Genomic DNA, 26,214 nt, shown 5'->3' on the forward strand with positions numbered 1-26,214 from the left:
TTTTTGCAGAGGCGGTTTCAAAACCAGCCTGAGCAACATGCAAGACCCTGTTGCCACAAAACATTTTTTAACAATTAGCTGGGTGTGGGGGTGCACACCTGTAGTCCTAGCTACTCAGGAAGGAGGCTGAAGCAGGAGGATCGCTTGAGTTTAGCAATGTGGAGTTGTAGTTAACTATGATCATGCCGCTGCACACCAGCCTGGGTGACAGAGCAAGATCCAAGATCCTGTCTCAAAAAAAAGTAATAGTGAAGGAAAGTCAAAGAACAAATCATTAAACTGTCCAGCAAAACTGGTAGTATAGGTTGGGAGCGGTGGCTCACGCCTGTAATCCTGGTACTTTTGGAGGCTGAGGCAGGCGGATCTCGAGGTCAAGAGATCGAGACCATCCTGGTCAACATGGTGAAACCCCATCTCTACTAAAAATACAAAAAAATTAGGTGGTGCGAGCCTGTAGTTCTAGCTACTCAGGAGGCTGAGGCAGGAGAATTCCTCGAACCTGGGAGGCGGAGGTTGCAGTGAGCCGAGATGGCGCCACTGCACTGTAGCCTGGCGCCTGGCAACAGAGCAAGACTGTCTCAAAAAAAAAAAAAAGGCAGCATAAAGAAAATCATAATTAACCTGAATAATATGAATAAAACAGGAGCTTGGTTGAGGCCTTTCCTGTGTATCTACACAGCTGGTGAATCAAGGTATAGTCCACAATGATTGCCCTGCTGAAAATTTTATTTTTAAAATGAGGGTACTAACATTCCATCCTCTTTCCATCTTGCCTTTTCCATTCTACTTTTTAACTTCAATTAGCTATAACTTTACTTTTATATATTCTGGTTTTTTTTTTTACTATAATTATCTGTGTTTTGTCTATTAGTTGATTCTTTAAACACTTATTTCCTTGAAGCAGTAATATCTACACATGGTAAGAGTCCAACCATGCAAAAAAAATACACAGGAAGATGAAGTCCCCCTTTCCATCCCAGACTGTGACACCTCTTCCTCAGAGATAACCAGTTTTGATGTACTCTTTCAAAAATAGTCTGAATGTGTATAGGCAGCTAGAAATAACGTGTACACACAAATACACATGAAAATACGTGAATGCTTTATTAATATTTGAACATTGACTTTTTTACTTAAAATACCTTTAATATTGTTCTATATTGGTATAAGTAGACATGCTTCATTCTTTTTGATGGGGTTTCACCATTTTGGCCAGGCTGGTCTCGAACTCCTGATCTCAGGTGATCCACCTACCTTGGCCTCCCAAAGAGCTGGGATTACAGGCGTGAGCCACCGCACCCAGCCTGTATATGTTAATTTTAAAGGCTAAAAACCAGTAACAGCAATAACAAATAAAAATTTTAATTTTATTATATAAATTTTTTTTTTTTTTTTTTTTAGACGGAGCTTCACTCTTGTTACCCAGGCTGGAGTGCAATGGCGCGATCTCGGCTCACCGCAACCTCCGCCTCCTGGGTTCAACTGATTCTCCTGCCTCAGACTCCCAAGTAGCTGGGATTACAGGCGAGCGCCACCAGCTAATTTTTGTATTTTTAGTAGAGACGGGGTTTCACCATGTTGACCAGGATAGTCTCGATCTCTTGACCTCATGACCCACCCGCCTCGGCCTCCCAAAGCGCTGGGATTACAGGCGTGAGGCACCGCGCCCGACCAGAAAAAAATTTTAAAGGCTTACATTTAGAACTCAATTTGTTCAATTCAGCAAACATTTAGTAAGCATCGACTACAGACACGGACCCCAACTCCTCTTTACTCTTTCTTTTTTAAACATAAAGTTGCAGCTTTAAACATCTATCTGATAATAGGGGGGAAATGATAATAGTGAGGAAACAGCATTTATACTTCAACTTTTAAAATGTTAGATATGTACATATTGTTGGCTATATCTCTATAGTCACTTTCGTTCAAGACGCTAAGTGTAGTCTCGTGTCTGTGTGTGTGTGTTTGTGTGTTCCTTTTCCATATGAGTATTTTTCTGAAGTCGGCTTACATTTTCTGTTCCTATTTCCTTCCTTCACTTCTCAATCCACTGTAGCTTGGCTTTTTAGCCCATCGATCCCAGTAAAGTTGCTTTTACCAGAATCATTCATGACCTCTTAGCTGCGTAAGCATTTGAGTCTTACCTCTGTTGGCCTGGTGACTCTGCTTCTCTTTGCATCCCTCCATATTCCTGATTTCAGTAAAGCACACTCCCCTAGTTCTCCTCCTATTTCTCAGTTCCTTTCACAGATTTCTTTTCCTTTTAGACCCTTTAAGGTTAGTGTTCCCCTCCTTCCCATTCTCAGCTCATACTTTTCATCTTGTATGTTCTCATGTGACTTAGTTAGGTCTTGCATGTGTACGTTCCCCCAAAATTCATATGTTGGAACTTAATACTCAATGTGATAGCCTTTTGGGAAATGATTGAGACATGAGTGGGGCTGGTGCCCTCATGAAAGATGTTGAAGAGAACTGCCTTGCAACATCTATGAAGCAGAGAACGTTAGGAAAGACGGGGTTTCACCATGTTGGCCATGATGGTCTCGATCTCCTGACCTCATGATCCGCCCGTCTCGGCCTCCCAAAAGTGTTGGGATTACAGGCATGACCCACCACGCCTGGCCGTTAACTCATTCTTTTTTTTTTTTTTTTTTTTTTGAGACGGAGTGTCGCTCTCGTTACCCAGGCTGGAGTGCAATGGCGCGATCTCGGCTCACCGCAATCTCCACCTCCTGGGTTCAGGCAATTCTCCTGCCTCAGCCTCCCGAGTAGCTGGGATTACAGGCACGCGCCACCGTGCCCAGCTAATTTTTTTGTATTAGTAGAGACGGGGTTTCACCATGTTGACCGGGATGGTCTCTATCTCTTGACCTCGTGATCCACCCGCCTCGGCCTCCCAAAGTGCTGGGATTACAGGCGTGAGCCACCGCGCCCGGCCCTTTAACTCATTCTTAAAGCGTTCTTCTTGTTCAGCTTGTTCTTTTCCTCTTTTAACCCGTTACAGGCAGGCATATTTCCAAGATTTCTCCTTAGACCTTTTCTCTGTCTATTAGTCCTTGTTAGCTATTGGGAAACATTTTACGGTCCATTATTATTCTTCAGACCAGGCCAGCTTCAGGTGCTTTCCTTTTCATCAGGAACAAAACAGAAACTTGTTATACTTTCCTTTTCAAAAAACGCCATACTCTCCCCTCACCCAGGTTCTTTTCCCAAAGGTGGAATGCAGTCTTCTCTGGTCTGGCGTATTTTGCTGTGCTCGAGTGGAATCTTCTCATTTTACTGGTTTTACTAATAAACAGAAATTACAAAGATCCCCAAATCGTCCCAATGTTTTGGTTCTTGATCTATATGCAGCTTCCCTCCTGTAGGAAACTACATGGGGTAGCACAGGTTGTTAGTTAAAAAGCTGGCTCGCCAAGAGACCTCAGGGTGAGTGACATTCGAACAGGGTCTAGCTTTTGTGTCACAGGACCAAAGAAGTTGAATCATGCTCGTTAGAAGCTGCTGCATAAAAACCAACATACCAGTGTATTTAATTTCTGCTGAAAAATATGACTGTCAAGGAAAATGGCCATTCATTTCATTTGGCCAGGGCATTCTCTCCTTGTAGGAAAACCATATGGGAATTTAAAAAATATTCAGAACTGTATTTATTGAGTAAAGGAACAGAATAAAAAGTTCAGTTTTTATTGGCAACCAACAGAATGGGAAAAAATTTTTGCAGCCTACCCATCTGACAGAGGGCTGATATCCAGAATTTACAACGAACTAAAACAGATTTACAAGGAAAAAAAAACAAGCCCATTCAAAAGTGGGCGAAGGATATGAACAGACACTTTACAAAAGAAGACATACATGAGGCCAACAAACACATGAAAAAATGCTCATCATCACTGGTCATTAGAGAAATGCAAAACTACATTGAGATACCATCTCACGCCAGTTAGAATGGTGATCATTAAAAAATCTGGAGACAACAGATGCTGGAGAGGATGTGGAGAAATAGGAACAATTTTACACTGTTGGTGGGAGTGTAAAGTAGTTCAACCATTGTGGAAGACAGTGTGGCGATTTCTCAAGGACCTAGAAATAGAAATTCTATTTGACCCAGCAATCCCATTACTGGGTATATATCCAAAGGATTATAAATTGTTCTACTATAAGGACACATGCACACGCATGTTCATTGCAGCACAGTTTACAATAGCAAAGACCTGGAACCAACCCAAATGCCCATCGATGATAGACTGGACAGGGAAAATGTGGCACATATACACCATGGAATATTATGCAGCCATCAAAATGAGGAGTTCGCGTCCTTTGTAGGGACATGGATGAATCTGGAAACCATCATTCTCAGCCAACTGACACAAGAAAAGAAAATCAAACACCGCATGTTCTCACTCATAAGCGGGTGTTTCAACAATGAGAACACATGGACACAGGGAGGGGAGCACTATACACTGGGGTCTGTTGGCGGGAGTTGGGGAGAGATAGCATGGGGAGAAATGCAACATATGGGTGAAGGGGAGGAAGGCAGCAAATCACACTGCCACGTATGCACCTATGCAACAATCTTGCATGTTCTTCACATGTACCCCAAAACCTAAAATGCAATAAAAAAAAATGTAATCAGGTAGGGAATCCAATTAAACCCGCAACCTGGATGTGGTAACTTTAACAGCACAAATTAGTTAAAAAAAAAAAAAAAATCAGTTTTATGATTCAAATATTTAAAGGAATCACATTCAGCTTTATTAGACTATCTCTACTACTAGAACCAGATAGTTTTGTACAGATATAGGAGACTTTTCATTTTAGAAATATTTATTTCCCAGGGTTTTTTCAGCTCAAGTCCTGAGTTAGATACGTTATTTCTCCTAGTAAGGTTTGCTCTGGCCAGAGAGGTTCATTTCTGGTTTGATCCACTCTGCACTAAACCGTAATAGAACTGTTACAGTGTTTATTTTCAAGTGTTTGGAGAGTATCTGTCGAACCCTAATACCACTCAGCACACACCTGCATACTACACGCTCACAGTTAAGTCTTCACTTATTTCTACTTACTCGTGAGGGGGGAAAAAATGAGAAAAAAAGGAAGTCATAAATAGCCCCCAGTACTAGGCAGCCTGGCGCGCAGCAGACGCCCTCAACTCTGGTGAAGGAACAAACGCAGTTCCCTACTCCTTTCGCCGAACGCAGTTCAGACAAGCGTGACAGATCGCATCTCCTTCCCGGCTGGAGACGCTGCCAGGACACGGGGCTCGCCTCAGCTCCGCCGGGGGGCTCCGCCCTCTCCCCAGCGCTCCACGCCGAGACCGCAGGTCTGCGGGGACGGAAAACGCGGCGACCCAGCCAGGATTCATGTTCATCTTACTTCCCCACTCACTCCCCAGCTCTTAAAACAGAAAAGAAAAAGGTGGGACTAAGAACACAGCAGGGTTAGCACTGGGGGGCGGGGGAGAGGCTTCAGCAAAGCCCACTTGCTTCCCTCGGCCCGGAAACTCCGCCCCAGACTCTCTCTAGGGAATCGGGCCCAGTTCAGAGACCCAGAAACAAACACCGCGGCGTCAAGATCGTCAGGGCCGAGTCTCCTTCTGTCGCCGGCTGGGCCTCAGAACCCCGAGGCCGCGCTGCCAGACGGCGCGACCACAAGGCGGGCCAGAGCGCGCCCCAGCTCGAGGCTGCCGGCAGACAGCGGGGACCCGCGCTACAGCTGAGGGGAGCCGCGTCCGCAGAGGGCCCCGCTCCCCCCGCTCTCGCGGTCGCCTCGCGCCCGCCCTTTCCCGGGATGACCGCGTTCCTTCCGCCCAGAGAGGGCAAAGAGTCCCGCTTCCTCGCGTGCACCTCCCGCCCGCGCTCCGGAGCGCCCCCTAGGAAGCAAGCTCGGGCGGCGGCCACGCCTCGGCGGCGATTTCATTAGCGCTCGGTTGGGGCGGCCGCGCTGCCGGCGTGCGGGGTTTCCCCGCCCTCCCCCCTTCCCCTCCCCCCCAGGCGGCCGGAACCTCCCTGCGGAGCGGAGTGATACCGGCGGCGGCGCAGAGCGCGGCGCGGCCGAGAGGGGCGCCCGGGACTGCGCGGGGCGGGCGGCGGCGACGGGAGGAGGGGAGAGAGGCGGGGCCGGGGCGGGTTGTTGTGAGGCGGCTGCGCTACTGCCGGAGCGGGGCGGTTATGGCGGCTCCATATTAACAGCCTCCTCCTCCTCCGCCGCCGCCGCCGCTGCGGCCGCCGCGTCTCCTCCTCCTCTCACTCCCGCCCGCGCGCTGAGCCAGCGCCCCCTGCACCCCGACGCCTGCCTCTTCCCCTCACCTTTCCCCCTCCCCCGTTCTACCATGCCCGGCATGATGGAGAAAGGGCCCGAGTTACTGGGGAAGAGCCGATCGGCCAACGGCAGCGCCAAGAGCCCTGCGGGCGGCGGCGGCGCCGGCGCCTCGTCCACCAACGGCGGGCTGCACTACTCGGAGCCCGAGAGCGGCTGCAGCAGCGACGACGAGCACGGTGGTGGCCTCGAACTCCTCCCCGCCAGCCCGCCTGCCCCCCTCCCTCCTCCCCTCCCCCAGCCCCCTCCCCTCGCCGCTCTCCCGCCCTCCCTCCCCTCGGAGCCCGGGCGCTGCGGTAGCCTCGAACTCCCGGTGCAGTGCAGCAGCACCCCCGCGACCCCCGTCCCTCCGCCCTCGCCCCCCGCTCCCCGCCCCCCATCCGCTTGCATCTCCCGGAGTGCCCCGAGTTAGTATCTTCCCCTCCACCCGCCGCTTCTTTCCTCCATCCGGCGATTTTTATTTTTTATTAAGTGTCTCTTCCTTTTTCTTTCTCTTCTTCTTTTTTATTTTACATATATATTTTTTGGCATTGCTTTGCAGATGTTGGGATGAGAGTCGGAGCCGAATACCAAGCTCGGATCCCTGAATTTGATCCAGGTAGATGTATTTGCCTAAACAACATCCCACCTCCCCTTTCCTGGGCTGGGTTCGGGCGGACGGGCTAGGGGCCCGGGCGTAGGTCCGGGAGGGGACGCGGGGTCGGGCTGGGCAGGCATCCGCGGCGGGGAGGCTGTCGGGCTTGGCCGGGCTGTGACACTGGGCGTGTGGGCAGATGTGTGCATTGCAAGGTTAACATGGTTCCCTTTGGAAGCCACTGGCCCGCCGGTGGCATCGCCTTCCTGGCCCTTGAGCTGGAGCGGGGTCGGGTGAGCAGAGGGAGGCGGCCCTCGGCGGAGTCCGGGGTCCGAGGCCGCGGGCTCGGAGGAGCGGGCGTGCGGGCGGTGGGAACGAAGCGTGCGAATGTCAGTCGCCACCTCGCCCGCCCCGGCGCCGAGGGCCGCTCTCTGCTGGCGGGCGGCGGAGGCCGGGGCGGCTGTCACCGGCCGGGGATACGAGGGCGAGCCCAGCCGGCCCGCGCGCACCCGCGATCGTCTCTTTCCTTTCTTTTTGGCCAGGCGGTGTAGCTTTGGTGGCGGCAGCGCTGCGGAGTGCGGGAGCCGCGGAGAGAAGCGGGGAGGGGAGGGGGGTGGGGAGACGCCCGCGCCCGGCACACCGCGCTCGCCGGCCAGCCCCGGGAGGTTAGACCGCAGGACGGGGGCCGCGGCTGCCAAGGAGACATTTTCTCCCCGAGCAGCCAGGTTCCAGCGTCCTCTGCCAACCCGGCTTGCGGGCTCCCTGTCTACTTTTCTCCAAACAGGCTCGCCGGCGGTCACGGGATTTCAGCCTGCGCGGGGATTGGGCGAGAGTTCCGCATATGGAGGCGCCCTTGCTGGAGCCTCTCGGAGTGGAGCGCGTTTCCTGCTCCCCACCCTGCCCCAGACCCTTTTCGGTTCAGGCTTTGGACGGACTTTGAAAGGGGCCCACCTTTTTGTTTTCCTCCCAACAGTTCGTCCGTTTTTTCGCCCAGTGTCCGTTCATAATACCGTGTTTGTGTCAGACCTCGGGTTTCTGTCTTAGATCATTAATAGAGCTTACTTGTATTTTCTTGGGGAGAAACAGAACGTCTAATTATTAGGATACAGAGGCGTGTTTTCTGTTCCTGCCCTCCCCGTTAGGACAACGCAAAATGATATTTACTAACCATTTGGAGTTCAGCTGGAGCTCCTCCTATCCCAAGTGAGGAGGATAAAAAGTAATGAGTGTTAAAGTGATTGTCGAGACAGTCTCTTTTTTAATAGGTGAAAACAATGATACAAGAGTGTTCACTAGATTTGAGTTACCTTCTAAATGACTGGCTGTGAATACATTTTATTCAAAGACTATCAGTGTGTATACTGATGGGCTTCAAATAATTTAAAATGTTTTATGAAACTAATTTTCTTTATTGTTGCTAGTAGGTAAATGGCGCTTTCACACCACTCTGCTCTCTCTGGGTTCATTTGTTATTTGGAAAGAGCACTCCGGCTTTAAGAGACTGAATTCAATTCCTAACGCCCCTCTTTGTGCTCTGAACAAGTTACACGCTTTCCCTGAGCCTCAGTATTCCTAGCTTTTTTTTGAGATGAAGTCTCATTCTGTTGTCCAAGCTGGAGTGCAGTGGTGCGATCTCGGCTCACTGCAACCTCCACCTCCTGGGTTCAAGCGATTCTCCTGCCTCAGCCTCCCGAGTAGCTGGGACTACTACAGGCACGCACCACCATGCCTGGCTAATTTTGGTGTTTTTAGTAGAGACAGGGTTTCACTATATTGACCAGGCTGATCTCGGAACTCCTGACCTTGTGATCCGCCCGCCTCTACCCCTTAAAAGTGCTGGGATTACAGGCGTGAGCCACCATGCCTGGCCTATAAAAACTAACTCATTGCCAGAATTAAATGATGGGCATATGACAGTTATTCTATAAAGATTAATATTTATAATTATGAAGAATTATTCAGGATATATTCATACCTTTCTAATTTGGGGCTTTCATTGGGAGTCTGCTTTTTTTTGGTATTAATAGTTATTTCCAAATTAGACCTCAGCAACTACAATTATTTCTTAATAAACATACCTATCTTTTTGCCCCAATGGGTAGAGTTCTGAGTCAGTATTTATTTCATAGACAACTATATACAGTTTGATTAGGGGGTCTTGTGTTTAAGAGCCAGACTTAATGCTGGAACCAACTTGTGCGTGCCATAGCATTATATCGGAAAGCATGTTTTTGTTTCAGGATAAACTAAACACTGGAACAAATTTCAAAATTCTGAGAATAATTGCTTGAACATAATAATATTAAGGTGGCTTTACATGCCACTGTTTGGATTAACCAACTTAATCGATGATAATATTTTGCTTATTTTGGACCTAAATAGAATATTTGAGAAGGAAAAAAAATCACTAAAATGTTACTGTTTTTAAAGTCATATTTTCAATTTATTTACTCAGACTGTAAGTGGATTTTATTAGAATAAGGATAAACATCACATTCTTGAAGTTCACTTACTCGTTTTCTACTTAATAGTCTTCTCTGGCAGCATACCAAACACAAGGACACAATTAAAACTGGCTACCATTTGCAGTGAGCTGAGGTCACGCCACTGCACTCCAACGTGGTGACAGAGCAAGGCTCCGTCTCAAAAAAACAAAACAAGCAGAACTGCTACTATTTAGACTTAGGAGGGCTTTTTTGTATCTGGTAAAGGCTAATCTTAAAATCAAGCATAGATTATCAGTTATTGGGCATTTTCTACAGGGAAATACTGGGCCTCTGCTATTCAACTTTATACTGCTGATCTATTTTTTTCTTATCATAGGTGTTGTGCTGTTGTGAAGTTTTTCACATCAATATAATTAAATGAGAATATAAACACATTACCTTGGAAAAAGTAATAGACAAAAAGATTTTGTTGTTGTTGTTTTAAGACAGAGTCTTGCTCTGTCACCCAGGCTGGAGTGCAGTGGTTCTATCTCGGCTCACTGCAAACTCCACCTCCTGGGTTCAAGCGATTCTACTGCCCCTGCCTCCTGAGTAGCTGGGACTACAGGCCTGGCTGATTTTTGTTGTATTTTTGTAGAGAATGGGTTTCACCATGTTGGCCAGGCTAGTCTTGAGCTCCCGATCTCAAGTGATCCAAGTACCTTGGCCTCCCAAAGTGTTGGAATTACAGGCTTGAGCCACAGTGCCCAGCCAAAAAGATATTTATTAATTAATTATAGAAATTGAGAAATGATCAGCTCCTCTCTCTCCTGTTTCTCATTATCTTTGTCTCCTAAACCCCTTAATCCATCTATGGAGATTGCTCACCCATAGCTCTAGAAGTAATTTGGAAGAAAAATTCTTTGGGTGCTGAGATTGTAAAAAATTGCTGTGATCAGTATGTAGAAAAATTAACAGGATTTTTTATGGGCCAATTTTATTGGAAAAAGTGATAGTGATGATGACAAAAGTTAATTAGGTAAAGAATGAACTGGCCAGGGGCCATAAGTCATGTGTATGATTCCAGAACTTTGGGAGGCTGAGGTGAGAGGATTGCATGAGCCCAGGAGTTTGAGACCAGCAGGGGCAACATAGTAGGACCCCATCTCTACCAAAAATTAAAAAATTAGCCCAGTGTTGTGGCATACCACATCTGTACTTCCAGCTACTTAGAAGACTGAGTTGGGAGGGTCACTTGAGTCCAGGAAGTTGAGGCTGCAGTAAGCTATGATGGCACCACTGTACTACAGTCTGGGTGACAGAATGAGGCTCAGTCTCAAAGAAAAGAAAAGAATTATTTAAGTGATTATTTTAGGAAATATGAGAAGAATTGGGATTTATATTGGAATTATTGAAGTTAAGAGATTAGGGACAGTTTACCTTAATTATGGAACTTGTTAATACTTGTCTTTACTAACTGGATTTCTGATTATTTTCTTTCCATTGTTCACTAGATCTTCCCAGCTTTTATTTAGTGCCTACTGACTGTACTTACATCACGAAGAATAGTTTTTGTATATAGAGCATAAGCTCTTTATCGTATGCCTTTAATCTAATACGGCATAATAACCTTGGGTGAACTACCTGACTTCTCTAGGCCTGAATTTTCTCTTTTGTAAATGGGTGATGATGTTAACACAAAATTAAGTGAAAATTAATATATGTAAAGCAGTGGTTTTCAAAATATTTTACTTACATATCCATGAAATCATTTTGAACAAAGATTCTCTCATATTTGTAGTTGACATCTATTATTTGTCACTGAGTTTAAATAGGTGGAAAATATAATCTGTAGTGTAAAAACTACAAATTTTGATAAAAAAGTTTCATGTTTATTTTAATGTATCCAATTAAATATAAATACAGTGGTACGATAGTACTATTTTGTAAAATATTAGACAAGCTTCTAACATTCCGAAAGTTTACATTGCTCCTTTTTGTCTAAGTCATTTCCATGCATTTTCCCCACATAATTTTATCTTATATAATATTGTTTTTGTGCTTTATTGGGCCGGGTGCAGTGGCTCACACCTGTAATCCCAGCACTTTGGGAGGCCAAGGAGGTAGATCACCTGAGGTCAGGAGTTTAAGACCAGCCTGGCCATTATGGCAAAACCCCATCTCTACTAAAAATACAAGAAAATTAGCTGGACGTGGTGGCAGGCACCTGTAATCCCAGCTACTTCAGAGGCTGAGGCAAGGGAATCGCTTGAACACAGAGGTAGAGGTTACAGTGAGCTGAGATAGCACCGTTGCACTCCAGCCTGGGTGACAGAGAGACTCTGTCTCAAATAAATAAATAAATAAACAAGTAGTAAATAAATGTGCCTTATTGATCACCTGTGAATGTAAGGTTCTGAGTGTTAAATCCCTTGTGGCTTGAGTTCCTACAATTAATGCATAATTAAAACTCTAGTAGTTATGGTGCCTTCGGTAAAGGAGGGTTTTGCTGACACCCTATTTGAAACCCTGGAGCGTTTAAAATTTTGGGCCATGTACTCTTGTAAGATTTGGAATATGTGAGAGATGGTGCCCTTTCATTTTTTTTAAGTGAGAGAAGGGCATTTGTGAAGAGAGATGATGAAAGTAGAATGAATCTAACCTCTTACCATTTGACCACAGGTGAGTTTTCAGGCAGAATGTCTTGGGAAAGAGAACATAATGGAGTTAAAGTTCTGAAAATTGATTCTCTTAAAACTTACTCATGCTCATGTACCCCGGGGAAGTCTTTGTGTACCCCGGTTTGAAGTTGGTGTATATTAAGTATATAATTTAGAATCTAGTATATAAATAGTAAAATGTTAAAATATATTCAGTACGTTTTAATAGTCTCAGTGTTTGTTTATGTAGTATATTTGTTCCACGATCTTCATCAAAGTCCTATTTTTAATGTCTTATAGGAAATCTAAAAAGTAATAGATTTTTACTGATGTGGAAATCCTAGTTTATCAGATTATATTTTCATTTCCTGGTTGTTGGTTTTCTCCAGTAGTCCTATAAATACAAGACTCCATTAAAAGGTATAAATAATTTCAAAGGGATTAACCTTTAAATGTTTTATCTAAAATTTAAAACAACTGATTTTTTTTTTCTTTTTTTTTTAATAGAGTTTCCCTCTTGTTGCCCAGGCTAGAGTGCAATGGCTGTATCTCAGATTACCACAAGTGATTCTCCTGCCTCAGCCTGCCGTGTGACTGGGATTACAGGCATGTGCCATCACGCCCAGCTAATTTTTTTATTATTAGTAGAGATGGGGTTTCTCCATGTTGGTCAGGTTGGTCTCGAACTCTTTTTTTTTTTAAAGACGGGGTTTCACCATGTTGGTCAGGCTGGTCTTGAACTCCCGATCTCAGGTGATCCTCCCACCTTGGCCTCCAAAGTGCTTGGATTACAGGTGTGAGCCACCACGCCCGGCCCCAGTCTCGAACTCTTGACCTCAGGTGATCATTCGCCTCCCAAACTGCTGGGATTACAAGTGTGAGCCATAGCATCTGGCCACAACTGATTTTTCAACAATTTTATTTTCAGAACTGACATGCTACTATAGTCATAAAATTATGGTAGCTTGCTGTCTAGGTTTTGGTTTGTTTTTTAATCTATTCAAAAGATAAGGTACTTCTAAGGCATGGTTTTGTTGGTGAGTCAGATTTCAGTCTCAGTATTGTTAATAAATATCAGATAGTTTTGAGGTATAATCTTAAATATTGTTACAGAAAAAAACAAAATCAATATGGGGTTAGTGTCTGTTTAATGTTATAATTCATTCTGACTTTTACAGTGAAAAAGGTAAAACTTTATTGGATGCAAAGCATCCTAAGAGGTATATAAATTATTTTTAATAGCACACATTACTTTCTCCTATTTTATAGGAGAGGAATCAGTCTGAATTGTCAGAAAAACATAAAGGTCATTACAGCTATTCAATTTCATTTTCAAGGGGTTGGTTAGAGAGGACATCAGCCATTTTTGAGGTAAACCCCCTTGAGATTTTATTCATTTGCTTTTTAGTTGATAAGGTGAGAAGAAGCCTTTTTAGGATAAAGAAGGAAGGAACTTAAGAAAGAACTGTCTTCAATAAGCATATACTAGTAATAATAATAATAATAATAATTATGTAATGCTTACCATATGCCAGGTACTTACATTAATTAATTTAATTTTTGAGCGACTCTGTCAGGTAGTTACTCTCATCATCCATATTTTTACAGATAAGGAAAACTGAGGTGCGGATAGAGTAAACAGATTGACCCAAGGTAACACAGCTACCAAGTAGCAGAGCTGGCATTCAGACTCTGGGAGTCAGGCTCTATAGTTTATACTATTAACCATTTGCACTAAAATATCCCTCGTTTCCTGTATCAGTCATCTCTTGGACCTAGCTGACACGTACATAATTGAAAATAGTGGAATCCAGTTCAGAGTTGGGGAAGGGACATTGTGAAATGCCTAATTAGGCATTCTCTGTTATCAGGCCGGGTTGCTCTATGTCTGCCACCCCTCTGTCCTCTACCCGCTCACCCATGTTGGAAGAGCTGTTCCCACAGCTTGGATGCCAGTTTCTGTCAGATCAGATCCTCAATGACAAAGCTAAGAATTTTTTTTTGAAACTTACTGAGACAGGGTCCTGCTCCTTTACCTAGGCTGGAGTACAGTGGTGTGGTCACAGCTTGCTGCAGCCTTGAACTCTTGGGCTCGAGCGATGAGTAGCTGGGACTACAGGTGCACACCACCACATCCAGCTAATTTTTGTATTTTTAGTAGAGACAAGGTCTCACTATGTTGCCCAGGCTGGTCTTGAACTACTGGGCTCAAGCCATCCACCCTCCTTGGCCTCCCAAAGTGCTGGGATTATAGATATGAGCCACTGCACCCAGCCTGTATCTGTTATTTTTTTATGGAGAAAAAAAATAGTTTAACATCTGTTTAAGAAGGGACATTCAATGAAGACATTTTAATTCAGACTTTCTGTAAGGCAAAAATGATATACAGGGAAATTATGTTTAAATATTTAGCATGATACGCCATTAAGACTTGAGACCTAATGGAAAACTTTCTTTGTTGCATTTCCTGTTCTGTTCAGTAGGATGTAAGTGATCTTATTGTCAGGATTCCATCATGCAAAATAAATCAATTCCATGTTAAAGGACTGAAGTTTAGGGTGTTCACTTTGCGTAACGTTAGGTTTTATGAATTAAGTAAAGGCTTCTGACCAACTTAAATAGGATTTTTGTTTTATTATCATTGAGTGGTTGGCTATTTTGTGTTTGTATTTTTATTTTATAGGGTTAAAACTTAAATATGTATCTTAATATTAAAGTTTTAAAATGATATCTCAAAGTTTATTTTCATTGAACATAAATTTTACATAATGAACCTTAACTTGTATTTTCCTAAATTCTCGGCTCATGCTTTCGTGTCCTCTTCTATTAAAGAGATGACAAAATACTTGATTTGCAGTACCTTAAATGAAATTATGAAAAAAAAAATGACAAGATACAAAAGGCTTTCTAATACTTTGGTGGTGTTTCTTCTTTCATTTCTATTAAATTTCCTTGTTACATACATAGATTTTAAAAATAAATTTAGTTTTATGTTTTACTAGCAGTGTATGATTCTTTAAAATTTGTTGATAGTAGTAATGTATGATGCTTCTCTAAAAATAAAAAATATTGAATGATACTAAACTATTGCCTGGTAGATAACTTCTCTAGATAGAGGTTATAATAGTAGTTCTCTTACCCCTAGAAATGAGTGTTCTCTTATTCCAAGTATCTTATAACTTTATAAAAGATTACAGTTTAACCTCAGAATTATTTTAGTATCTTGTGTGAGTAATTTTGGAATTCTGGCTCTTAGTGGTAGTTATTACTACCACATGAAAGTCATTTATGATGTATTCCAAGACAAGTCTTCTTAAAACGTGTGGCAGCATTGCTTCATTTGTTGATAGTTTTAATAAATTGGATACAACTAAGAATTAGATAGACCAGAAAAATATCACTGAATGATTAAAATAAAAGATGGAATTGATAAAAGATAGAATCGGCCGGGTGCGGTGGCTCACGCCTGTAATCCCAGCACTTTGGGAGGCTGAGACGGGTGGATCACGAGGTCAAGAGATTGAGACCATCCTGGTCAACATGGTGAAACCCCGTCTCTACTAAAAATACAAAAAAAATTAGCTGGGCATGGTGGCACGTGCCTGTAATCCCAGCTACTCAGGAGGCTGAGGCAGGAGAATTGCCTGAACCCAGGAGGCGGAGGTTGCAGTGAGCTGAGATCGCGCCATTGCACTCCAGCCTGGGTAACAAGAGCCAAACTCCATCTCAAAAGAAAAAAAAAAGAATCTACAGGCATGTAACTTGGCTCTGACATGGCTGTCTCAGACCTTCATTCATGCTGTTGATTCTTAATTTATATGAAGTTTTTTTTTGTTTTTTTTTTTAAAGATGGGGTTTCACCATGTTGGTCAGGCTGGTCTTGAACTCCCGACCTCAGGTGATCCGCCCACCTTGGCCTCCGAAGTGCTTGGATTACAGGCATGAGCCACCACACCCGGCCAATTTATATGAAGTTTTAATAGGACTTGATTTTTCTGACTTTCTAGGTTATAAAATATTACAAATAAATTAGAGGCTGGGTGTGGTGGCATGCAGCTCTGATCTCAACTACTTAGGAGGCTGAGACAGGAGGATCACTTGAGGCCAGGAGTTTGAAACCAGCCTGGGCAACATAGCAAGACTTCACATTTTTAAAAAGAAAGAAAGAAATTAGAAAATATTATGTTTCTAGATTAGAAATAAGCTTTCAGATTATATTAACAAGAAATTGCATTAACTTTTTTATCTTGACTTTCTGTTTTTAGATGGAGTCTGACTGTCACCCAGGCTGAAGTGCAGCTGCGTGATCTTAGCTCACTGCAACCTCCACCTCCTGGGTTCAAGTGATTCTCCCGCCTCAGCCCCCCGAGTAGCTGGGATTACAGGCGTGTGCCGCCATGCCTGGCTAATTTTTGTATTTTTAGTAGAGACAAGGTTTCACCATGTTGGCTAGGCTGGTCTTGAACTCCTGACCTCATGTGATCTGCCCGCCTCGGCCTTCCAAAGTGCTGGGATTACAGGCTTGAGCCACTGCACCCAGCATTTTTTATGTTTTTATCTTGACTTCTAATATAGAGCATATAGTTTATAAATATAAAATGTGATGAAGGAACTTAAGTTTAAAAGTGAATAGCTGGCAGACTCTTAGCAAGAAATAAAATTAAATAAAAAGCAAACAGAAGGCTGGGTGAGGTAGCTCATGCTTGTAATCCCAGCACTTTGGGAAGCCAGGGTGGGCAGATCACAAGGTCAGGAGTTCAAGATCAGCCTTGCCAATATGGTGAAACCCTGTCTCTACTAAGAATACAAAAATTAGCCAGATGTGGTGGCAGGTGTCTGTAGTCGCAGATACTCGGGAGGCTGAGGAAGAAGAATCGCTTGAACCTGGGAGGTGGAAGTTGGGGTGAGCCGAGATTGCGCCACTTCATTCTAGCCTGAGTGACAGCGAGACTCCATCTCCAAAAATAAATAAATAAATAAAAGCAGACATAAGTGTTTAAAATTACGCTATTTTGGCCCATTTAGATATGGGGCAAAACAGTACCTGAGGCATTCTCTCTCGTTTAAAAGTCTTGAATTTTTAATAATGATTCCTAAGTAATGTATGGAAGATTAAATCAGATTTATTACCCTCTGTCAAATAGAGCTATGTAATGTACTGAAGAAAGTCTTTTTTAGTTTCAAAGGGATAAACCAGCATTTGCAAAATTTCCTTAATTTTTGTAAACAAGATACTTACTATATGTAATGTAAATCTGTTTTCCTTCTCTTTGTTTTCCTGTATTTTCTTTCTTTGTCCTCCTTTGCACGTCCTGTACTAAAAGAAAGCTTACTTTGTTTATACTTATTTTCAATGTAAATAAAATCCATCATATTCAAAGTAATTAATTTTTTTCCCCAGGTGCTACAAAGTACACAGATAAAGACAATGGAGGGATGCTTGTATGGTCTCCATATCACAGTATCCCAGATGCCAAATGTAAGTTTTCTGAAATTGAATATTACTGTCAGCAGGGGTTTATCAGCCAGTTCAAAATGTGACTTATATTTGTTTTTGGGTTTTTTGGATTCTCATAAGAAAACAGTTTTGTCTTTGTTTTATTTATTTATTGTTTTTAATTGAGGTTGTTATATTAGAATGTTTTTCCTTTTGAAAGATAGTGGGTTGATCATTCCAATTTGTGTCAGGCCCATGAAGAATGAAAAGACCTAGGATCTGATGGCATTGCTGCTTAAATCCTCAAGCAGGGGAGGGAGTTACTATGTAGACATCTGCACAGGCTTTTCCTCAGTATATGGAGCTGTAAAGACATGCCTTCAAACTTCAGAGAGCCCACTATCATTACCATTTTAAAGAGGAAAGGGGAAAGAACTGACTTCAGCAGCCATCAGGTCATCTTTGTGCTCTCCATTTCTGGACGGAGACCTTCTGGATCATTGACCATGCACTTCTTGAATCATGGTGTGGCTTTAGACTTCAATGTGATGTAGCGGACCTGATCCTTTGCGGCACATCAGATATAGGAAACGTGCAGGTAACAACACTAAGATCCCCGCCCCTCCATTCAGTTATCATTGAGTTTGTTAGATAACAACCACAACAACAATGATGACACTGGACAGTTAATTCTGGCAGCTGTAAGATAAGCTTGTCTTCTTAGAACAGTTACTAACATCTTAAAGATGTCTGTGATTTATTTCGTCCCATGAAAATTAATGATATCCTGTCGTGTGTATTAAGTCAGATCATGCTTATTGATGCAATAGGAGAGCTAAAAATTGAAAACTGAGTATGTTTCTGCATATCTAATAAATCTTTCTATTTAAGAGCTATAGAACACCAGTAAAAGGTCTAGCTGGTAATCTAGAAATTGTGTGCCCTTGAAGCATTCCTAACAGAAAACATGAAATTATTCATCTGGCCTGGGACTGTTTAATGAGAGCCTGAAAGAGGCTATTGGTTTCCCAGGTTCAATCCTCATTACAAAGGTTTTCATTTACAAACTGAGTATCAGGATATTATTGAATTTTGCTGATTTAGTTCTGTTTTATGCATTCGTTCATTTCTTAGCAAAGTGGAAAACAAAATTTAGCCAGCGTGTCCTGGTAGTGTAATGTTCATGTGGAATGTCTATATGAAGGTCTAGGGCTATGGTTTTCAACCCTTGCTGTGCTTTGGAATCACTTGGGGAGTTTTTTTATTTTTATTTTGTGAGTACTTATGTCTAGTGTCTTTCTCAGACCAATTAAGTCAGAGACTTCAAGGGTGGAGTCTAACTCTTTAAAAGCTCCCACACTGATTGTAATGAATAGCCAAGGTTGGGAACCACAGGTCAGTTGATACTGTTGATATGCAGCATATATTTAGACCTGTCATGTATTTCAGTGCTTTGGGATCTAAACAAAACATAAGATTCGGATTTTATACACAAAAAGCTTACCCTTTGCGGGGAGCTTTGATAGCACACATTTAAAAATTTTATTCTAATAGCTAATTCAGTTGGCTATTGTTATAATAGCATATTCATATATTAGACTGTACTGACCAATAATTGCAACAAATACTTATACAATTCTTAAAATGTACCAGGTGCTGTTCTGAGCATTTTTCATTTATTAACTTATTTAATCGTTGGAGGGAGATACTGTTTTTAACAGCAATTTAGAATGAGGAAACTAAGGTACAAAAAGGTCAAAAGTTACTTGGCCAAAGTCAAAAAGCTAGCAATAAGCTGATAATTAAACCCAGGGAAACTAGCTGTTCCAGGATCAGGATTCTTAACCACTCCTTCTCAAAAATATTTGCAAAAAATTAATTTATACACACATATAAAAATTAATTAGAATCAAGGAAGAGTGATTATATGGAGTTCGCATAAAACTGATTCTGGTGAATGTGGCAGACTTCTCAGTGGTGAGGCCTTGAAATTATAGCCAGTTTATCATCATTGAAACTGCTTATCTAAATAACTCTGTTGGCTCAATTACATGTGGAAGATAAATGAAAGTGGAATTCTCAAACACGCTTTGTATAACAAGCAGAAAGAACTGAAGAAAATTTAGAAGTACGGAAGCATACTTAAATGTGTCCTTATTATGTATAGCTGGCGAAACTATAGATGAACTATACTTTTTTTTCTTTTTTTTTTTTTTTGAGACAGAGTCTTGCTCGGTCTCCCAGGATGGAGTGCAGTGGCGCAAACTCAGCTCACTGCAACCTCTGCCTCTTAGGTTCAAGTGACTATCCTGCTTCAGTGTCCTGAGTAGCTAGGATTATAAACACCTGCCATTGTGCCCAGTTAATTTTTGTATTTTTTAGTAGAGACAGGGTTTCGCCAGTTGGCCAGGCTGGTCTTGAACTCCTGACCTCATGATTCGCCCACCTTGGCCTCCCAAAGTTCTGGGATTACAGGTGTGAGCCACCACACATGGCCAGCTAAACCGTCGTTTATACATCATTCAAAAATGGAATCGTAAAGGCTTTGGAACAACTCTAAATATGTGAAAGGGTCTTAAAACAGCTACGTCTCTTCAAATAAAGACTGTAACAGAAAAGTTACCTTAATATTTTATACAATAATTAGATCTATTGGCTACCCACAGATTGGTCTTTTTCTGCATGCAAAAATATAGTAATGTCTGAATTTAGTAAGTATAATATACAGTCATAGAGATAAGTTACACTAAATAAAAGTTTAAACCAGGTGAGCATCTAATCTTGCTATTATAAGTCTCTTTTTGTAACATTTCATGGGAGGTACCTTTAGCTATTTTTTTACCCTGGAATATAAGTTATTTTATTTTGCTTGCTAAGAACAAAAGTAGACCTAGGTAAATGAAGTAAATGAGAATAATTAATTATATAACATTATTTCATTACAGTGGATGAATACATTGCAATTGCAAAGGAGAAGCATGGCTACAATGTGGAGCAGGTATGTAGAGAAACACTTCAATAGGAAGTCTTGTCTCAATATTTACCAAATCCAGAGTATCTCATGATCGTTTCTGTCCTAAGAGAGTGTGTAAGCTTGACCAGCTATTTTATAGATACCACAAAAGTCCTAGCAAAGTGTGACCTTTCAACATTAAGGAGTTTGCTTTTTTTTGAGACAGAGTCTTGCTGTGTCGCCAGGCGCCAGGCTGGAGTGCAGTGGCTCCATCTCGGCTCACTGCAACCTCCGCCTCCCGGGTTCAAGCAGTTCTCCTGCCTCAGCCTCCCGAGTAGCTGGGACTACAGGTGCACACCACCACGCCCAGCTAATTTTTGTATTTTTAGTAAAGACGGGATTTCACCGTGTTGGCCAGGATGGTCTCGATCTATTGACCTCGTGATTCTCTCGCCTCGGCCTCCCGGAGTGCTGGGATTACAGGTATGAGCCACCGTGCCCAGCAGGAGTTTGCTTTTATAAACATTATTTATCTCAAGGGCTTAAATATTTCTCTGAAAACATCTGTTTTTTATTCTACTTTGAGTTCTGAAAGTTTCTGGAAGCCTTTAGTATTCCTCTGGCAAATGCTTACCAAAATGAAAAGTTAAGGTTTTGGTGTATTTTGGAGTAAATGTACATAGGCATAACTTTAAAACAAATCTTTTATTTATAAAAAATTTTAATGATACAGATAATTCTCTTTTGACTTTTTGTTCTACAGGATCTAAAAGTTAAACTTTACATTTAACGGAATATTTAAGACAAATTTTGAATGAAATCACGAAAGGCTCTTTTTGTTAGAGAACTTTAAAAGGATGTATCTGTATATGATATATCTGTCTCTAGAGAGTTAAGTCTCTTCAAATAAAAATTGTAACAAAATCAAGAAATTATCTTAATATTTTACACTATAATTAGATCTATTGGCTACCCACAGATTGATCTTTTTCTGCATACAAAATATAGTAATGTCATTGAATTTAGTAAATGTAACATATAGTCATGGAGATGAGTTATATTAAATATACTGTAATGTGTTTATATAATATATATTATGTAATATACTGTATTATATATGTATAATATACTATATAGAGAGAGGCAAATACATGGTTCATTATCCCTAGTAATGAGGGAATGAAAAATATGGAATAATGAAATGAAAGCGATCTTACATCTGATTTCAAGTAAGTATTTCAACCTATCAGAATTAATAGTAAAATAGGTAGACTTGCTTTAAGATAAGTAAGAAAGGTAAATTATCTGTGACCTGAGTTATCAAGAGCTGACTTTATAGTCCAGTTACGTGGTAAAGGAATATTTTTGTGAAATTGAGATGTTTATTTTATCTATATCTTATCTAAATGTAATTAACTTTTTTGTGGGTTTTGAAGCCTTTGATTCCATATTTTGTTTTTAAGCCTTGCCTTTCTGTTTAATATTTGAGAAAGTTAATCCTTTAAAATATGACTACATATGTTCGTTTTCCTGTGTATTTTAAAGGATGTTATCAAAGTATAGAAATGATCAAACTCACTATTTTAAAAGTTGCTGTATCTCTTCTTAGAAAATACAAGTTTATCCCCTAAATGATACTTGATACCCTATAATAAAGAGAAAGGCCTACTACTTACAATAGAAGGGGAAGTTATGGAAATTTTGGAAATTGTCCATTTCAGTCTTTGTTATGACTTGGTAATCAAGTCATTGCAGTTATTTATATGCCTCCTAATAAATCTGTTTATATGTTCTGATAATAACTTAAATGTGGTAAAAAAAAAATTGTTAAAGTTGCATTTGAGGTGCTTTTACTTCTTGGACATGGTTGGCTTGTGATATACTTGTAAGATATGAAAACTTAAATATCTCTCTACTAAGCCCCAACTGAGCATTTCTGGCTTTGTGGCATAACTGATCATTTCATTCAAGTATGGATTTACTGGACATTTTCCTGTTAGCATATTTTTTTCCTACATATTGACAAATTTTAAAATGTGGGTTAAACTCTTGGTATGAACCTACAAGTGTGCTTTGTAGTCACTGTCCTCAGCTCACTGTTTTTCCTAGATTCTGCAGCAAATATGGTATGTAAGAACATTCACTGTTCTGAGGCCCTGATTTAAAAGAAATAAATAAATGAGGTCTGCTACCTGGGCGCCCCTGATTTAAAGTCCCAAACTGTGAGTCTATCTTTAGTTGAAGTCATAGGCTTAAGATTTTAATCTGATTTGTGTTTAACTTTCTTAAGTGTGATGGAACATAAATCCATTAAAACCAAAGGGGAATGATTTCTCTTCAAAGGCACTTGGCATGTTGTTCTGGCATAAACATAACATTGAGAAGTCCCTTGCTGATCTCCCTAATTTCACTCCCTTTCCGGATGAGTGGACAGTGGAAGATAAAGTCCTATTTGAACAAGCCTTTAGTTTTCATGGAAAGAGCTTTCACAGGATTCAGCAAATGGTATGGTAATTTTAATCTTACTGTGGTTCATATGTGAGCGATATCTTAAGTTACTATTGAACACTTCCTAATTATTAAATAGAAAAACGTTCGGCTGGGCACGGTGGCTCACGCCTGTAATCCCAGCACTTTGGGAGGTCAAGGTGGGCGGATCACGAGGTCAGGAGTTCGAGACCAGCCTCCTGACCAACATGGTGAAACCCTATCTCTATTTTAAAAAAAGAAAGTTTTTCAATTTTATTTTTAAAACTATTTGGAAATAGGTATATTTGTGTACAGTCCTGTTTACTGCAACCACTCTTACATGACAGTTACGTGCTTCTGCATTATAGTAAATTCGTTCTCATTTTGACTTAAATAACATGTGATAACATACACGTAATAGAGTTATTACATATGTTTATTGTTCCAGGAAAAAGATAATTTCAACTTTATTTTTAAATGTTTTGCTCTTTACGTGAGGATTTTTTCCAATTTATATATTTCTGGATATGAAAGCCCCTTTTTAAGAATCCCATATTATTTCAGTATTGTCCAGATGGTGCTGCTGCTTTTTTCTTTGCTTTTTTTTTTTTTAAGGACAGAAACTGCTCTGTATTTGTCGTTCCTACATTTTTAGTATTGGGTCAAAATAATATAAATCTGAGAAATTGCTGCATTAAACTATTTTAACCCGAGTAGATGAAAATTGGATAAAGTTTGCAAACATATGTAGGTGTCTTCCATAATGAAAGAACATTTTTGGTGGGGAAGTTGCATCCTTGTTTGTCACTGTGACATGATTATTAGTCATTTTAATAATCAGAGAGTTTAGGCCGGGCACCGTGGCTCAAGCCTGTAATCCCAGCACTTTGGGAGGCCGAGGCAGGTGGATCACAAGCTCGAGAGATGGAGACCATCCTGGCCAACATGGTGAAACCCCGTCTCTACAAAAAATACAAAAATTAGCTGGGCGTGGTGGCGTGTGCCTGTGGTCCCCGCTACTCGGGAGGCTGAGGCAGGAGAATTGCTTGAACCCGGGAGGCGGAGGTTGCAGTGAGCCGAGATTGTGCCAGTGCACCTCCAGCCTGGTGCCTGGCGACAGAGTGAGACTCTGTCTCAAAAAAAAAAAAAAAAAAAAATCAGAGACTTTATTTGATAGCCAAAGCCTGTTTGTGTTATTTACCATTTTAAGACCTGAATTTAAAAGAAAATGATTCAAAAACCTTCATTGTTAAGAACTGAGTAGCCTTGGCTGGGCACAGTGGCTCAGCCTGTAATCCCAGCACTTTGGGAGGCCAACGTGGGCGGATCATGAGGTCAGGAGATGGAGCCATCCTGGCCAACATGGTGAAACCCCATCTCACTAAAAGTACACAAATTAGCTGGGTGTGGTGGCGTGTGCTTGTAATCCCAGTAACTCAGGAGGTTGAGGCAGGATAATTGCTTGAACCAGGGAGTTGGAAGTTGCAGTGAGCCGAGATGGCGCCACCGCATTCCAGCCTGGTGACAGAGTAAGACTTAGTCTGAAAAAAAAAAAAAATTGAATAGCTTTTCTTTATAACATCTAAATGAAAGAAGCAGGACACAAAAGGTCATATATTATATGATTCCCTTTTTTTTTTTTTTTTTTTGAGACGGAGTTTCGCTCTTGCTACCCAGGCTGGAGTGCAATGGCGTGATCTCTGCTCACTGCAACCTCCACCTCCTGGGTTCAAGCAGTTCTCCTGCCTCAGCCTCCCGAGTAGCTGGGACTACAGGCGACCCCACCATACCCAGCTAATTTTTGCATTTTTAGTGGAGACGGGGTTTCACCATGTTGACCAGGATGGTCTTGATCTCGACCTAGTGATCCACCCACCTTGGCCTCCCAAAGTGCTGGGATTACAGGCGTGAGCCGCCGCGCCCGGTCGTGTATGATTCCCTTTATGTGAAATGTCCAGAGTAGGCAAATCCATAGAGACAGAAAGTAGATTAGTGGTTGCTAGGGACTGGTGGAGGGGGAGAACAGGGAATGACTGCTAACAGGTACAGGATTTCTTTTTGAGAATATGAAAATGTTCTGGAATTAGATAGAGGTGGTGATTGTACAAGTTAGTGAATTCGTCAAAACTGCTAAGTTATATACACTTAAAATAGTGAAGTTTATTTTATGTGAATTATATCTAAAAAAAAAATCCGGTTTACAGAGGGGAAAAAAGTAATTGAATAACTCTTTAAGGAAAGCATATATTGAATACTGACATGGCTGTGCTGGGGACTTCTGGGGACATTCTCACCAAGTTAGTTGGACCTCTTTCCTTCCTGTCCCGGAACAAATAGGAATGAATATTCATTTAGAAATGTCAGTGAAACTGATATGGGATACTGACTGTAACAGTACTTTTTAGCTCTATAATTCATAAAAGGTACCCATGAAATATTTTTTATTTATGCCTTTATTAATAAAGAATATCATTAAAAATATTCATTTTGTTTATGAGTTAAACTTGCTGATATTAACGTGATTTTTTTTTTAAGCTTCCAGATAAGACAATTGCAAGCCTTGTAAAATATTACTATTCCTGGAAAAAAACTCGCTCTCGGACAAGTTTGATGGATCGCCAGGCTCGTAAACTAGCTAATAGACATAATCAGGGTGACAGGTATGTTGGTTACCTTTATATAGTTACAGTGTTAGGGACACTACATTTGATTGCTTACATTTCCTAAGGCAGAAAAGTTACCATAACACACTGTAAATATTCTGTATTCTTACATTCATGTTTCTGCTCTGACAAGAAGAGCCAAGTGGTTAAAGTTTTAATATGCAGAGCTCTTTCACCTCTTTTAATTTTAATCACAGATGCTTCCTTTTAGTATTGATATATTCAATACACATATTTAGAATGTATTAAGGAATATATTCTGGCTGGGGCGCGGTGGCTCACGCCTATAATCCCAGCACTTGGGAGGCTGAGGCAGGCAGATCACGAGGTCAGGAGTTCAAGACCAGTCTGGCCAACATAGTGAAACACTGTTTCTACTAAAAGCACAAAAAATTAGCTGGGTGTGGTGGTTTGCACCTGTAATCCCAGCTACTTGAGAGGCTGAGGAAGGAGAATCATGTGAACCCAGGAGTCAGAGGTTGCAGTGAGCTGCGATTGTGCCATTGTACTCTCACCCAGGCAACACTGCAAGATTCCATCCAAAAAGTATATAGTCTATGAAAGAAGCTCTTTTTATAATTACCTGAGTAACTGTGATCCTTATTATTGAGGCTAAATCTTTAGATAGTATAAAATTATTTTGTTTCATTTTTGTCTTCATTCTCCAATTGGAGGACTGAAATTTAAGTATTAAATTGTATGTGTTCCCGTTTC

At 41.5% G+C, this 26,214-nt stretch overlaps 1 protein-coding gene across 9 annotated transcripts in view; it reads left to right on the forward strand.

Moving 5' to 3' along the window:
- The first annotated feature begins 6,128 nt into the window (after window positions 1–6,128).
- RCOR3 (REST corepressor 3) overlaps window positions 6,129–26,214 on the forward strand; it is a 65,194-nt gene continuing 45,108 nt past the window's right edge. For 3 of the 9 annotated variants that reach the window (XR_002479631.2, XM_021677214.2, XM_021677219.2), the window contains exons 1-6: window positions 6,129–6,497; window positions 6,860–6,916; window positions 17,380–17,457; window positions 20,361–20,413; window positions 22,712–22,873; window positions 25,373–25,497. Coding sequence is in view for 8 of the 9 variants with exons in the window: in XM_021677214.2 (XP_021532889.2) it covers window positions 6,332–6,497; window positions 6,860–6,916; window positions 17,380–17,457; window positions 20,361–20,413; window positions 22,712–22,873; window positions 25,373–25,497 (641 nt within the window). In the remaining variant the exon portion in view is untranslated. Of the gene's footprint in view, window positions 6,498–6,859; window positions 6,917–14,136; window positions 14,231–17,377; window positions 17,458–17,838; window positions 18,014–20,360; window positions 20,414–22,711; window positions 22,874–25,372; window positions 25,498–26,214 lie in introns of those variants that run through there. The other 6 variants (XM_064360351.1, XM_021677215.2, XM_021677217.2 and 3 more) reach the window with 6 other exon arrangements.

Source organism: Aotus nancymaae, unplaced genomic scaffold (genome assembly GCF_030222135.1).
Source record: "Aotus nancymaae isolate 86718 unplaced genomic scaffold, 86718_ANA_hifiasm-v0.15.2.pri h1tg000039l, whole genome shotgun sequence".
NCBI lineage: Eukaryota > Metazoa > Chordata > Mammalia > Primates > Aotidae > Aotus > Aotus nancymaae.